The sequence below is a fragment of the Haliotis asinina genome, chromosome 9 (genome assembly GCF_037392515.1).
Source record: "Haliotis asinina isolate JCU_RB_2024 chromosome 9, JCU_Hal_asi_v2, whole genome shotgun sequence".
Taxonomy (NCBI): Eukaryota; Metazoa; Mollusca; class Gastropoda; order Lepetellida; family Haliotidae; genus Haliotis; species Haliotis asinina.
In genome coordinates this window covers 40,704,977-40,719,805 of record NC_090288.1, presented here as the reverse complement: position 1 = coordinate 40,719,805, position 14,829 = coordinate 40,704,977, and the positions used below count along the sequence as shown (strand labels likewise).

At 41.1% G+C, this 14,829-nt stretch overlaps 1 protein-coding gene across 1 annotated transcript; it reads left to right on the top strand.

Annotated features, from left to right (window-relative positions):
* The first annotated feature begins 1,875 nt into the window (after positions 1–1,875).
* On the top strand, positions 1,876–8,628 carry LOC137295765 (very low-density lipoprotein receptor-like). Its single transcript, XM_067827303.1, has 7 exons — positions 1,876–2,203; positions 4,568–4,681; positions 5,218–5,334; positions 6,201–6,320; positions 6,745–6,855; positions 7,073–7,186; positions 8,457–8,628. Exons 1-7 carry the CDS (start codon positions 2,143–2,145, stop codon positions 8,612–8,614), a joined length of 795 nt encoding a protein of 264 aa, XP_067683404.1. The 5' UTR covers positions 1,876–2,142; the 3' UTR covers positions 8,615–8,628.
* The last annotated feature ends 6,201 nt before the right edge of the window (positions 8,629–14,829 follow it).

The window sequence follows — 14,829 nt, the reverse complement described above, 5'->3', positions numbered from 1 at the left end:
GGGCAGACTTGGTAAAGGACTTCATCTGGTTTACTCCCATCGCTGTACCATCCAGCAGTACATCGCCCTCAACAAAATCACCTCGGATTTCAGATTGTGTCCAACAAACTTAGCACGCTTAAAATAGCCGTGGAATTCCTTGCTTTCATCATGTCTTGACGTGCATCACCAGAGGATCATCCGATAAATAAATATGTGCAAAAGTACACAATAACATTCTGTCATGGAGAGCATCCACATTAATCAAACCCCGACCTCTCCAGAATTGACTGGCATACATGAACGATTAAGAGAGGAACGAGGGTGGTGTGCTCTGTTATCAGACATGATCCTTCTGGTCAGGCGGATGTCTTGTTTTGTCCAATGAACTACTCCAAAGGAATAGGAGAGGAGTGGCACAACACAAGTATTGGTGGCTTTGACCTTGTTTCGAGCATTTAGCGCTGAGCTCCAGATTTTATTCAAACGAGATTTATACTCGGCCCGAAGTTTATCTTGAATCGGATTCCCCGATGATCTTAGTTTCAGGCACAGCTCTATCCAGGAAATATGTTTTCTTGTTTCTGTTAGTTTTACGTGAAATCGTATTTTCTTTGGTTTATTGTTCTTAGTATTGGGTGAAACTGTGTGAAGTTCCTCCAAGGTTCAAGCGGCAGCATTGCTATTATCATTAGAATATTGGACAAAGAAAAACCTCGATCCCCAAAGCTAACCGTGACAGCGGTACTGCAGATGTGTATCACTGTGACCTTGTGACGGAGGTTGCACAACATATTGACGTTGTGATCGGTTATTGATAATTATGTGATTGTTTTAGAAAAGACATGTTAACATAACTTTACCACTTTTTTCTGAATACTCTGCAGGTTTTCATTCTTTGCCAAGTAATTATACCTTGATGATAGTGTGTTCAGATCGTATGTTAAGTAAGGAGAACGTCCTTTCCTATGATTACATATTGATACGAAGAAAAATATAGGATATTGCGATACCCTTTCCCACGTGAACAGTTTTAGAGATCTGAATGAGTCGTCTACGTCTATTACGTGTTACGGCGCAGATCGATGCATCACTGGATTGTCTGGTCCAGACTCGATTATTTACAAACCGCCGCCATATAGCTGGAATATTGCTGAGTGCGGCGTAAAACTAAACTCACTCACTATTACGTGTTACGTCTTCGCTCGTCTTTGGTGTCTACAACAATTATAAACCGGTAAAAAGGAAATACACAAGACACAGTGGTTGATATTGTGTTTCTACCCATTTTGGAGTCCAAATGTGATTATATAGCGGTATACGGTCGATACCGCGGGAATGAGATCTACCATTATTCAGTCTGAAGTATTTTCAGCTGATGTACAGTGGTTCGCCACTGTACGTTTGTGTGAAATTATTTTTCCTGTCATACATTATCTGTATTGGGATCCATGAAGATCTGGGTTACAAATGGTCTTCAGTAACCGCTTGCTTGTCGTAGGATGTAACTAACGGGATAGGGTGGTCAGACTCGCTGACTTGGTTGACACATATCATGGTATCCCAACTGCGTAGACCGATGCTCATGTTGTTGATCACTGGATTGCCTCGTCCAGACTCAATCTTTTAAAAACCGTCGCCTTAAGCTGGTGTATTGATGAGAGCAGCTTTAAACAAGAACAAACATCACGTGTCTTGAAAATCCCTTTTGCCTGACTGAGACAGCAGTTATTATTCATGACACAGCATGCCGCGTGCTTGACGTCAAAATGCAGTTAGCCACTTCTGAAGAAAAAGAATATTATCGAAGCCAATTTTGCCATGTGGATATATTTAGAAATAAGCCGAGACGTTCCATGCAAGCATACCATCTGTATACTCTCACAGCTGCCATGCACACACAACTTAAGTGCACCCATTGCAATTAAAGAAGTGCAGAAAGCAATCCCATTTCACGAAACCTAGCGAAAGTGGACTAGTCCAGGGGTGTTCTACTCATAGGCGAGACTCAACGAAGAGGTTCACCATAGCGACAGTAGACGTTTAAAAGTCGGGGGTCTTTGTTGTTGAGGCTCATTACAAAATTTGAACCTTGGGGTACTATAAAGAAATCGGAAGACACACTTTCGCCTCATTTTCGTCACTCACTGAAGATCAGGAGTCATGTACAAAGTTGCCGTCCTTTTAGTATGCTTAGGCCTTGCCAGGGCCTTCGTCATGGACAGTGAGTATTGACTTTCTTGAAAAAACATCATCACAATATATCTACATGAAGGAGACAAAGGCCTCGTTTGGGATTAACAATGTTCATTTCATTACTCTGTTGTAAAATTTTAAAAAATTAAAGTTCAAAAGTGAAACTAAGTAACTCTACTTATGAGCTGATGCTTAAAGGCGGTGGGTGAGGTGGTGAAAGCGCCAGGCTAGTTATCCAGAGACGTTGAGTTGCCGGGATCCAGCCCACCTGTGACCGGGTGTAAAAACGTTCTAGTCCACTCGAGTGCAGACTCCGTCTGTGTTGTCACAACCCCTAGTGTACAGTACACAACCCTGTGCACTTTAAAGTACCCACGAATTCGTTGGTATGTGATGGTGACAACATGAATACATGCATACACATAGTTGCAGGTACAGCAGCGTGCAGTACCCCTGGTCAAAGTACTGTGACTGGATCCCAGCCCACCCAGCCTTGAATGGGTACCTCGGCAGGATGAGAAAGCCACAATAAACACGGTGCGCCTAGGGGCAGCAAGAGTTGTATACTCCCATGGGAGCCGAGATTGATAATGCCATGTGCTGTTGAGATTGGCATCCAATGATCGCGTGAAAAACACATCAGCGCCTTGAGCAAGCACTAGTTGGGTGGATATGTGCGCTGTATAAAAATATCCTATAATAATAAAATATACACGCCATCGAATGGTGTTGTGAATGGTCTGGGGTGTTCTAATCGCACCTTTCATGTACCAAGCTTTCTCTAAGATGTCAAACTGTCTATGTACATGTCAGCGTTAGACTCTTGAGAAGGACTGACAGCACTGGTATGAAGAACTCGTATTGTCTTGTCCATGACAAGACGAGAGGCTGTATTTTGCCCTAGTGAGATGGTGATGGGCCCCTGAACCAATATTTTCAAAGTTCTCTTAACGCTAAGACAGTCTAAGTGATATACATTAACTTATTACTCACCCGTGGAAGATACTGCAGTGTAGTATTTTCACTTCAATATTACACTAGTGTAATACCGCTTGACGTATGACGTCAAAATGGTTCAAAGTTGTGACGTCACAATGCTAATGTTGATGTCGCGATTTTACTAGACCTTGTTTGACTTGAGAGCTGAGAGTTCTCACACTGTAGGCAATTTCGCCGAAGTTTCTGTCAATTTATGTTGGCGAGTAATAAACAGAATACTAAACTCGCTTACGTGAAATACCATTTTCATTAAACTCGTTCAAGATTTGGTATCAAAATCACTTTCGCTCGTCTGATACCAAATCATTAACTCGCTTAATAAAAATGGTATTACACGGAAGGTCGTTTAGTATCCTCTATATACACTTACGACTATATTAGCGCTAAGAGAGCTTCGAAAATCTAGGCCCTGGTCCAGTTCTCAAGGAACTCCAGCTTGTGCATTACAATGTTACCTTAGCAAGGACAATCGAGCTAGCAAAGTATTTTCATGTTCCTCACAATAGTGTTTACAAGTCTTGGTGCTCGGTACATGTTTTATTGTCTTGAGGATGATTAGTTCTAGACCAGATGCCACGGAGCCCCACCTGCGAGTGACGACATCATCATGGCGTTTTTAGCTGTCTCGTGGTTCACTGACTTTGGATTCTCTCTTGCATCTATTGATCACTGTGTTCGTTAGTCACGCAGAGGGCCCGTGTTCGATTCCCCAAAAGAGGACAATGTGTGAGGCCCATGTCTGGCGTCCCCTGTCATGATATTGCTGGAATGTTGATACACACGGCGTAAATTCCAACTCACCCACCCAAGTATAATGACCTGAATTAAAATTCAAATAAACAAGGAAGTTTGGGCATAAATTGCTCAAAGACGCGAAGCATCAAAATGTGTGCATCTCCTGAAATAGCATAGCATATAACACATGGAGACATATTTAATGGGCAAACACCTGCCGCCATATGCCACACAATTCCAACAAACAACATGTGACCAATAGCCAGTCAGGCCACACGTCAATATGGCAATGCCTGAACAAAACTAATACATAAAGAAAAAAGAAATCAGAGACAAATTCATTGTCAAATAGACCAACCTCAGTGGCGAGTATGTGATCCTCATAATGCGATCACAGCCATCGTATCACGCTCACAACAAGGTGTCTCGATGGTTGCGAAGAGAGGATTGTTCCACTCTTCTGTAAGTGCATTGCCAAGTTCCTGGTGAACTGCCGGGACGAACGGGCGTCATGACACCAACCCAGTGAGTCTGACCACTCCATGCCGAAGCATGCGTTGCTGGAAACGCGGATGTCCATGGGTTAATGATGTAGAAGAAAAACCATCTCTCTTTTAACGACATATCTTTGACTGTCCTTCTTCCCTGTTTGTTCAAGACGCCGGGTGTACGGACCGTCAGTTCAAGTGCCGTTTCGGCGGATGCATTGACAAAGACTACACGTGCGACACTGAGGATGATTGCATAGATGGTTCCGATGAGATCAACTGCGGTAGGTATTTACAACTCTGCTCTATCTATATTTGCGCAGGAATACGACATACACTGATATTTGCCTCTTCATTATCATCTGACTTAATCTCAAGAAAACCAAAAAACCTGCAATAGAGAATTTGTAAAGGAACAATGGAAGTTAGATTCACTCGAAAATCAAAACTTCTATTTTCGACTTCCATTCCGGAACAGCTGGGGGAATTTCAGTGATGTATAAAAAGGCTTATATAGGATTATACACCGAAATTGATTTCTTGCGTAAACACGAGACCTTGAAATGAACTTTTCCTTGTTGGCGTCGAAGGAGGACTTCGGTTGTTCTGGATAATTGAAGGTGCTACATCCGGGATTATTTTGGTCGTAATGACAACGGCACAAATGACAGAGGTCCGAATTCTGACCATTGATTCACACCCTTCTATTCAAAGATGCATAACCAACCTGTGTGGATGAAGTTGACCTACTATGTACCTCACTTGAAATTACATTGTTGCCAGTGAGTTTATTGCATGCTTTCCGGTCTTTGTTCTCCAGCCACTGACTGTTCCGGCGATCATCAGTTCAAGTGCAACTCGGGGAAGTGTATCACACACGAGTATTTCTGTGACGGTGACGACGACTGTGGTGACGGCTCCGACGAGGACGACTGCGGTAAGAACTTGTTTCATTAGCATTTGCAGATTTCAGGAATCAAAGCAGAGGGGATGGGACAGATGTTACGTCAGAACACTCCATGCAGACACATCAAGAACACAAGTTTTTGGCCTCATTGAAAACGAGATCTCAAAAGTTGTGAAATGCATACCTCTAAAATGGATCTAAAATATACTGGACGAAAATAGTTAGGAACATTTGTAAATTTTGAAATTATGAATAATTGTGTATTTATTCATTAACATACTGATAAATATCAGTCTTGAAAATATCAATATGCCTAACTTATTTGGGCCGGTATATATGTGTAGTTCCCAGAATAAAGGGAAAACTGACAGTTGGACGGTTTAAGTCGTTCTTATTGTTATGTAGGTCTAGTGGACTTGTTTTGTCACTGTGTGAAGCTTTAAGGTATACATCTGAAGCATCTAAACTGAGACGGGGTAAATCAGTGGCAGGGAATAGACTGTTATAGGACCGTTAATAAAAGATCGGTCTACCTGAAGCTTCAGGTAACTGTTTGGCCAACCCTCGTGTTTGTTTGACAATTCGAGTACAAGCCCTGATCCATACACAGTAACTGAACATCAGTGACTGGCTCACAACTTCTGTAATCAAGCAGTGAAGATCCGGGTTAGAATTGGTCTTCAGGAGTGAGTGAGTGAATGTAATTTTACGCCACACTCGACAATATGGTTTTCAGTATCTCATGTTTGTCATAAGAGGTGACTAATAGGAACGAGTGCTCAGGCATACACTGACACGTGCCATTGTATCTGAACTTTGTCAAAGGGGACAATCAACCAGCTTGCTAAAACTCAAGTCTTGATTTGTTGCTTTTTTGTTATTGCATCACGTGGTAGGTAAGAAGAAGTGCGATCAGTATGAGTTCCACTGCGTGTCTGACGGCATCTGCATTGAGGACGCCTGGTACTGCGATGGCGACAAGGACTGCACCGACGGCTCAGATGAGGCCAACTGCAGTAAGTATACGCAACACATTAATTGATACAACATTCATAAATACTGCTTGGAGATTTGTGAAAGGTACAAATTCATTAATACTGCATGGAGGTTTGTGACAGATAGAACATTCGTAAATACTGCTTGGAGATTTGTGAAAGGTACAAAAGGGCTCTAGTATCGCTACGACTATCGTGAGTCAGTGTTACAGTATAAAAGAATGCTACGGGGAAAGTTACGAGATCTTAGATTCTTGAGAGCTTTGTGAAACGGGGCCCTCGATGGGCCCAGTTAAACCTCCAGCCCATGCTGACAGACGTGTGAACAGACGTGTCTGCTGGGTGTCTCTTGCGTTCTCCAGTAGTGACTTCGAGACCTGTCGAGCGAATGGCTTGATACGTTGACTGCTTCCTGTGTACACTGTCTCACTGTCTTGGTTTGCAGCCTCGTGCCTTGATGACCAATTCCGGTGTACTTCCGGTCTGTGTATTGACGCGCAGTGGAAGTGTGACGGCGACGACGACTGCAGCGACCACTCAGATGAATATGATTGCGGTATGTCGTTCTGTCCCTTATAAATATACCCAGGTAATCTGACAGTTCCACCAAAATTTGATTCAAAGGTACCAAAGGTATTTCTTGTTAAGTAGAAAGTTGGTTTTACATTGCTGTCTATACAATGAACATTGTCCATCGTTCTTTAAATACAACAAAACGCTTTGGGTTCATATTCTTGATGTTTCTGACGTTGAACAGCGCCAATGTGTTCCAGGTTCTTGCAGTACCACGCAATTCACGTGCGCCAACGGCAGATGTATTCAGAAGAGCTGGGTGTGCGACGGCGACAATGACTGTGACGACTTCTCCGACGAGAAGGGCAGTTGTGGTAAGCAAGCTCCTGTGGATATTTTTCGGGATGGTCAAAATATTATCAGCTTGAAAAATTAATTCTTTAATCAGAGTTTCATTTTGTGTTCAAATGGAAGTTCAGATTTATTCAGTGACGATCAAGGGTTCACACGATCATACATACGTACATAAGTAGCTAGTATTTTTTGGCGGAAACGATATTGAAAGTCACATTTATAAATTCATTTGATTAAATAGGGTTAATTTCGGACTGAACTAGAAAAGAGTCGATCAAGCTTTAGCCTTTGTAAAGCATTGTTTGCTCACAATAAAAGTGTTCACATATTAGGTCATAATATATTACCAGAACTGGATTTGGCAAGGTTGAGTGTCAGTACTTTGAAAAGAAATCCTGTCCTGAAAAGAGAACGTTGACAAACAGTTAAGCGTAGAGGCGTTTTGTCTAAATACACGATTTGTATAAAAGTGAGAGCATGAGAGCAATAAACTATAACCTCTGTCCACTGAAATTAACACCATTGCTAGAGTTGAACGTTAATTGTGCCTCTTTTCCGACTGAAATAAACCGTTATGAAACAAACTGCATGATAACTGATACATTTGGCTGTGCTCATCTCGTGACCCAAAAACGTATACAAACTGTACACGTTACATTGTGTCATGGGTAATGAAGGACATAAAAATTTACAAGGTCACACCATACGTTTTGGAGGAAAAGGACAGTGAAAAGGAAAATAATTACTGGTGAATGCCAAGTTCCCTCCGTGTGTGAAGTGTACGCATAGACCACATCATATTTAAGACATCTTAAAGTTACCAGAACAGTTCTTCAAAACGCTATATTTGACGTTTACTACATGCTCGAAGTTTTTATGGCATTTGATCAATTGATACATAGAGAATCTCGTCCGAATGTATTTTGATATCAAACCAATGACCACGAGTTGCCAATGTTACAAACATCCGAGGCTTGCCGAGGATATGTTTACATTTATTAATGAATGTTGATATATTTGATATCAGAAGATTTGATATCTATGTGACCCGTGAAGGTCCCGGGGTAGAATAGGCCTTCAGCAACCCATGCTTGCCATAAAAGGCGACTCGTAAGAGGCGACTAACGGGATCGGGTGGTCAGGCTCGCTGACTTGGTTGACACATGTCATCGTTTCCCAACTGCGCAGATCGATGCTCGATCGTGACGATTTGGACGATCAGCTATAACATCCACTCGTTTTGAAGAAATTGTGTTTGATGAGAATGAGACTTGTCTCTCTTCTTTACAGGAACCATTCCTCCAAACGAATGTCGAGACATGCTCATTGGCCGTGACTGCGCCCTGATGAACGAGACCCACAACCCCATTTGTCTGGACAAGGAAGATGGCGTCCACTACTGCAGGAAGTACTGTAACCTGTGTGGACCTGGACAGACTGTTGGCTAAATAAACACATAAACGCATCGCTGTAGTGTTATACTCAACAGTGACTGGATGAGTTAATCTGTACGTATCTTCGGTAATGTTTCAGCCATATCAATTCACAATGGTGTTGACGTTGGCAAAGAATATGTGTACATTTTTAAACTTGTCTTCAAAGTACAACAAAACACCTTGACTATCTGTTAAATAATACATAGTAGGAGAAGTTGAAACAAGTAGCATTTTGGGGACAATATAACATAAAAACAGGCTATAGTTCGTCAACAACTGATCACTTCACTAAAGTCGGCTCGAAAATGGACAGATGAATTGCAGTATAGCGTGAAAAATAAAATAAAAAACACGTAAAATAATCAATGAAACGCTGATCGTAATCAAAACATGATACCAACTCTGTGAGGTTCTTGCAGATTTTGTTTCCTTAAAAAAAAAAAAAGTTTAACAAACTATCATTGAAATATTGACAAAGTTCAATGTAAATTCCCTGGATGAGATATTTTCTGAGAAATCCTGGACCTCCTGCAGCAATGGACCATATCCATAATCCTGACAAATATCCCGACAGAAAAGAATACCTAGCCAATTACAGTGGGGATTCGATTGCGCTGTTACTAGATGTCTTCAGCCCGGTGATTGGTCAAGATAACAATGACGTCACGGCGCCATATATCGACCGCGATCGTTCAATTCGTGATTTTCAGCAATTCAAACGTGTCCATTCTGGCATTGGAAGTGGCAGTTTTAGCATAATTGCAAAGTTCTAATAACTGAATATACTGACAGCTTCCTAGACTTCAGTTCTCGGAAAATGCACTGACAATACCAGTGAGTAGCGTGCCTGCCGAGGGGGGATTTAACTTGCAAAAACAGAACCCAAACTGCAGAAACTGTCTAGTGCGCCATCGTATGATCAATCTCATGAGTGTCAACATGTATGCTAGTGACCGTTTCGACTACACAATAACTATACACCTGGAAATTAATCAAGCAACACCCCAATTTTTTCTATTGGAGCAACTTTGAAGTGTTCTGACAATCAAAATATGCCGGGTTGATATAGTTTGACACTTTTTTATTCAACAGACGATCTCTGACAAACAACTTAAAGGGAAAAAGTATCAAGACTTTGCTTTATTGCAACGAAATCCAAATTCTTAAAACTGTCTTAAATTCATGAAAAAATGGACACAATTTACTATTCATCCACAGACGTTGTTGTCAGGTGTATTAACACAAATGTCACATGGAAAGAAAGAACAGTCATCTGAGAGTCTGCACACCGACTTTCATCAATATCTAGTGTGTCCTCCCTGCGCACGCACCACCGATTCCAGACGCCTCCTCATTCCTTGGATGAGTCTCCGGATCTGATTCTGGGGGATCCTGTTCCACTCCTCATGCAGGGCAGCCGTCAATTCGTTGAGATTATGGACTGGTGGGTCTCTCTGCCTCACACGACGGCCAATAAAGTCCCACAAATGTTCAATGGGGTTGAGGTCAGGGCTCATGGCAGGCCATGGAATTCTGTCAATTGCATTTTGCCGCAAAAAGTCATTTACAGCATGCGCCCTGTGAGGTCTAGCATTGTCGTCCATAAATATGGGTCTCGTTGCCAGAGGATGGTTCTCAAAATGAGGTACCACAGCCCTGTCAAGAACCTCCTGTTGGTAACGAACACCGTTAAGGTTGCCACGGATGGTAATGATATCCAACTTGCAGTTCATGGAAATGCACCCCCATACCATAACGGAACCTCCCCCAAAGGCCACAGTCTCCTGGATGTTCCGTGGAGCCATTGCTGTGTTCCTCTGCCTCCAGACCCGAGTACGACCGTCCACCATGTGCAGCAAGAACCGGCTCTCATCTGAGAAATGGACCTTCCTCCAAGAGGCAATGTTCCAGTGCAAACGGTCATTACACCAGGCCAGTCGGGCTGCCTTATGGGCTGGAGACAGTCTGGGTCGCTTGATTGGCCTCCTTGCCCGGTATCCTGCAGCTTTCAGACGATTCCGAACAGTCCTGTTCGAGATGGGTCTCCCTGGAAGCCACTCCTGTCTCAACCGAGAGCTCGAGTCGAAGGACCTGCGCCGTACAAGTCTCAGTAAAGCTCTGTCCTCCCGGACTGTGGTCTTCCTGGGTCTTCCTGGTCTAGGCAGGTCTTTAACTTCATTAGTGGCCCGGTATTTTTTCAAAAGTTTTGAAATTATGGAATGATGTCGTCCGATTTGAGTCCCGATTTGTCTTAGAGACATACCAGCATTCCTCATGCCGATTATTTGCCAACGAGTGGCCTCTGATAATTTCCTACGTGCCATGACATTGAAATGAATGAAAAACCGAATGCAATCGACAACCTGCGCTTGTAAACACCCCAGGGAAAAAGTGCATTTTTCGAAAGTTGAGGTTAAAGCAATGCACGTGCGCTGTGCAAGCTTCACGCGCGTCATATCAACCCATGAAAAGCTCATGCTGTATGTCAATACATCAAAATTGAATAATCAATCATCAAAATTACTTCGTTAAACTTTGTTAAGTTTTTATGTGTCTTTGAATTTGGTGTTGCTTAATTAATTTCCATATGTATATTTCGTTAAACTGAAAGAAAAAGAAAACTGTAATTAACAGTTCATAACTGTACAAGTGCTGCCATGCAAACAGTTGTGGTTTAGACTGATTGCAGTTTTATTCCTATTCTTATTGAAAATGGAACATAAACACACTCATATTCATGCTGTTATCTTTACTAACATGGAACAGAAGTGGACTGGTAAAAATAATAAGGGACGGGTTTAATTGAAACCACTGGGTGTGTTGTGCCTGAAACACCGCCAGTCACAGATACAACCCCACACAATTACCCCCGAAATTGTTCTATCTCACGCTGACATGAAAACGCCACACTCTATTGCGCCTGTCAAGGTAACTCCGAAGTGAAGCTTGATTCACACGAAAACCACACTTTTCTCACATTATGAATAATGGAATCATTTTCTGAATCACTGTACGATCATGTACACAAAGGTGTACGTGACCTCCACTGCCTGTCAGATTTTAAGTTTTATCGTGTAGCCAAGGTGACTGAGTGGGCACGATCGCTGACTTTGTGTCACTTGTGACGTAACTCTTTGCACCGTGATGGGACCAAGCACAAAATTTTAGAATATATTTTACTGACTCACTGCAATCCCAAATATGATCCTTGACCACTTTTAAAAGCCACAGCTTATTCAAGTTTGCAGAATGAATTATACTAGACACTAAACAAAATGTGTCTCCAGTCAAAACGATCTGGGCACAATACAGACTGTAATTCTTTCACCTAGCACTGTATGCGCGGATCACAGCTGGTGACCTTTCTTATCTGGTGATTGAGTGAGTTGATTTTTAGTCACGCCCCTTTCTTATCTACATTGCGAGAATGGTTACACATGTTTCGGAACGGAGGCAGTTGTGTAGCCCGTAACTTACATTCCTTTCTAAAGTCTTGTCATTTTTGTCAGACTGTCATGAGGTATAAATGAGAAATATGCATTATGATTTCAAATATGTATTCACAAACAGGCCTAATTTTACGTAAGGTAAAATTACATCCTAGATTTATGTCACATGTCACATGTCACATAAGGGCACTGTTTGTAATATACTCTTAAAAAATAGGGCAACCTGAACTTTGAAATCTGGTAGAAAGAAACCCCATTGAGGAACATTACAATGACATTCATCTTGTGAATGCAGCAGCATTCATTTCACGTTATCTCGACACGCAAACTCAATGCATGGGAAGCACGTGCACAACGTGGCAGCCTCCTACACGTGCATGGGCTGTCAGTCTGAATCTTGACGTTTTTGAGGAAGATCGATAAATCACTGTAGACCATTTTTCCGATAATTTCTTGCATCCGTGCATGGTCAGGATTTTCATAAACTACTGACTGAAAATTGTAAACCTGAAATTTTCATGTCATACTCCAGTCACCTAACAAGGGTGGTAACTGAACGAACAGCTTTGCTTTGAATGAATTTCATGTGGTAATGGATTCACAAAACATCCATTATTATTGTATCAACGTGTGTGCGTGTGTGCGTGTGTGTGTGTGTGATTAACATCATGTGATGCCTTTCTCTTATTGCCCGAATATATTTCATAGCCATTATTAAAATTCAAAACATCTGATCATTGGGAAAACTTGTAAACTGTGACTCTCAGCAGTTGCAGACGAGTACCATTATATATTTCGCTGTCCTGCTTTTCATGAATCTAGAACCTAATTTATACCAACCAAATTGATCAAACACTCAAACATTATATCTTATAGAATCTTGTTTACTACTTAAGATTTTACTATAATAATTTAAGAAAACGAATTAGCAAAGTTTGCAAATGTTATCTTTTCTACTATAACAACAGTTTGATGTGTATAACGTGTACTCTTATACCACCATTGGTGGTTTATTTGGGATCACGTAAAGTGAAGAAGCGATAAAACCTCACCCTATTCCCCCACCTGTTCAGAATAACTAACTGTATTTTGGTGATCTGCTTTCATACCTTTCTTACTGAGGTCCATTGAGCAATAAACGATGGATTATGTGGGACCAGTGATGCATTTATTATGAAACTTGTCCACAAGAGCCAGCCATAGAAGCCTTGAAAATGTTACTAAAATGTTGTTTTTTCCTGTTGTTTTCGCTTGTGGGTTGCCAGGTTGTCATTCACATTGTACTTGATCTAAACAAAAATCATCATCACCCACACCAAGCCATAACTGAACAGCCCCTAACAGGACTTGCCAGTAGAGATGGCAACCCATTAGACAGAATTTACCACCGTGCCGTATTTCACCAACACATACGGTTTACAAAGAACAGTTTTCTTGTTTTCCTTCACTCTAAAATTCGATAACGACTACATTCAGTGTCACGGTGATATCTTCTTGAACAAGGATGTTTGCTCAAAATGTTCCATGTGATGTATCCGTTTTCAACATCTGACCATCCCGACACGAAACACCAGTACTTGTTAGTTCTCCTTGTACACATCTTTCCGTTTAGTTAGATACGAGATACTATACAATGGCTGTCTTCAATAGATAGTGACATAAATGAAATCCTGAACATAGATCGGGGATGTCATATTATACCATCGTGGCAATCTGCTAGTTACTACATGGTTTCGCCACACCGATTCTCATTGGACAATGCTTGTTCCTCCCCAAACTATGACGTCATTGCAAACAGTTTTCAAAGCTGAGATACATTGTAGAACATAAAAACAAGTACAATGTTGATAAATATATTCAGGAATAAAATAACATTTGTATTTAACTACAAACGGAACAAAAAATTAAAATTTAGATGTTTTCAATCTTGAATTTTACACAAATAGTTCCCATTCACATGTTCGTCTAGTTGTTTTCAGTTTGGTACCACTAAAAGTTAAGTCGATATAACTAGCCCCAGTCTTCAGTTTTTTCTTTATGCATATAAATTATACCTACGTGTGTTAACCCCACACCCTCAAGAAATTTCAATGCATGGAAAGTTGTTTTTTTTGTTTTTGTTATTTTTATGTCAAAAGGTTAATCAGTTGACACATAACATTTTATGGCAAAATTAATAATGACATTTGCTGAGAGAAATGTTTTGTCATTGCCTAAATATGTCATAAACTATTTGATAGAATACTAAATTTATGACTCTTCGATTTCAGTAACGTCCCTACGAAAAAGCATTTTAATGAAAAGTTTGAAATACGCTTTTTCCGTACAATATATCAGGAAACGATGGCTAGAGCAATTAGTTTAATTCTCTGTCTGTCTGAAACAAACTGCATGATAACTGATACATTTGGCTGTGCTCATCTCGTGACCCAAAAACGTATACAAACTGTACACGTTACATTGTGTCATGGGTAATGAAGGACATAAAAATTTACAAGGTCACATCATACGTTTTGGAGGAAAAGGACAGTGAAAAGGAAAATAATTACTGGTGAATGCCAAGTTCCCTCCGTGTGTGAAGTGTACGCATAGACCACATCATATTTAAGACATCTCAAAGTTACCAGAACAGTTCTTCAAAACGCTATATTTGACGTTTACTACATGCTCGAAGTTTTTATGGCATTTGATCAATTGATACATAGAGAATCTCGTCCGAATGTATTTTGATATCAAACCAATGACCACGAGTTGCCAATGTTACAAACATCCGAGGCT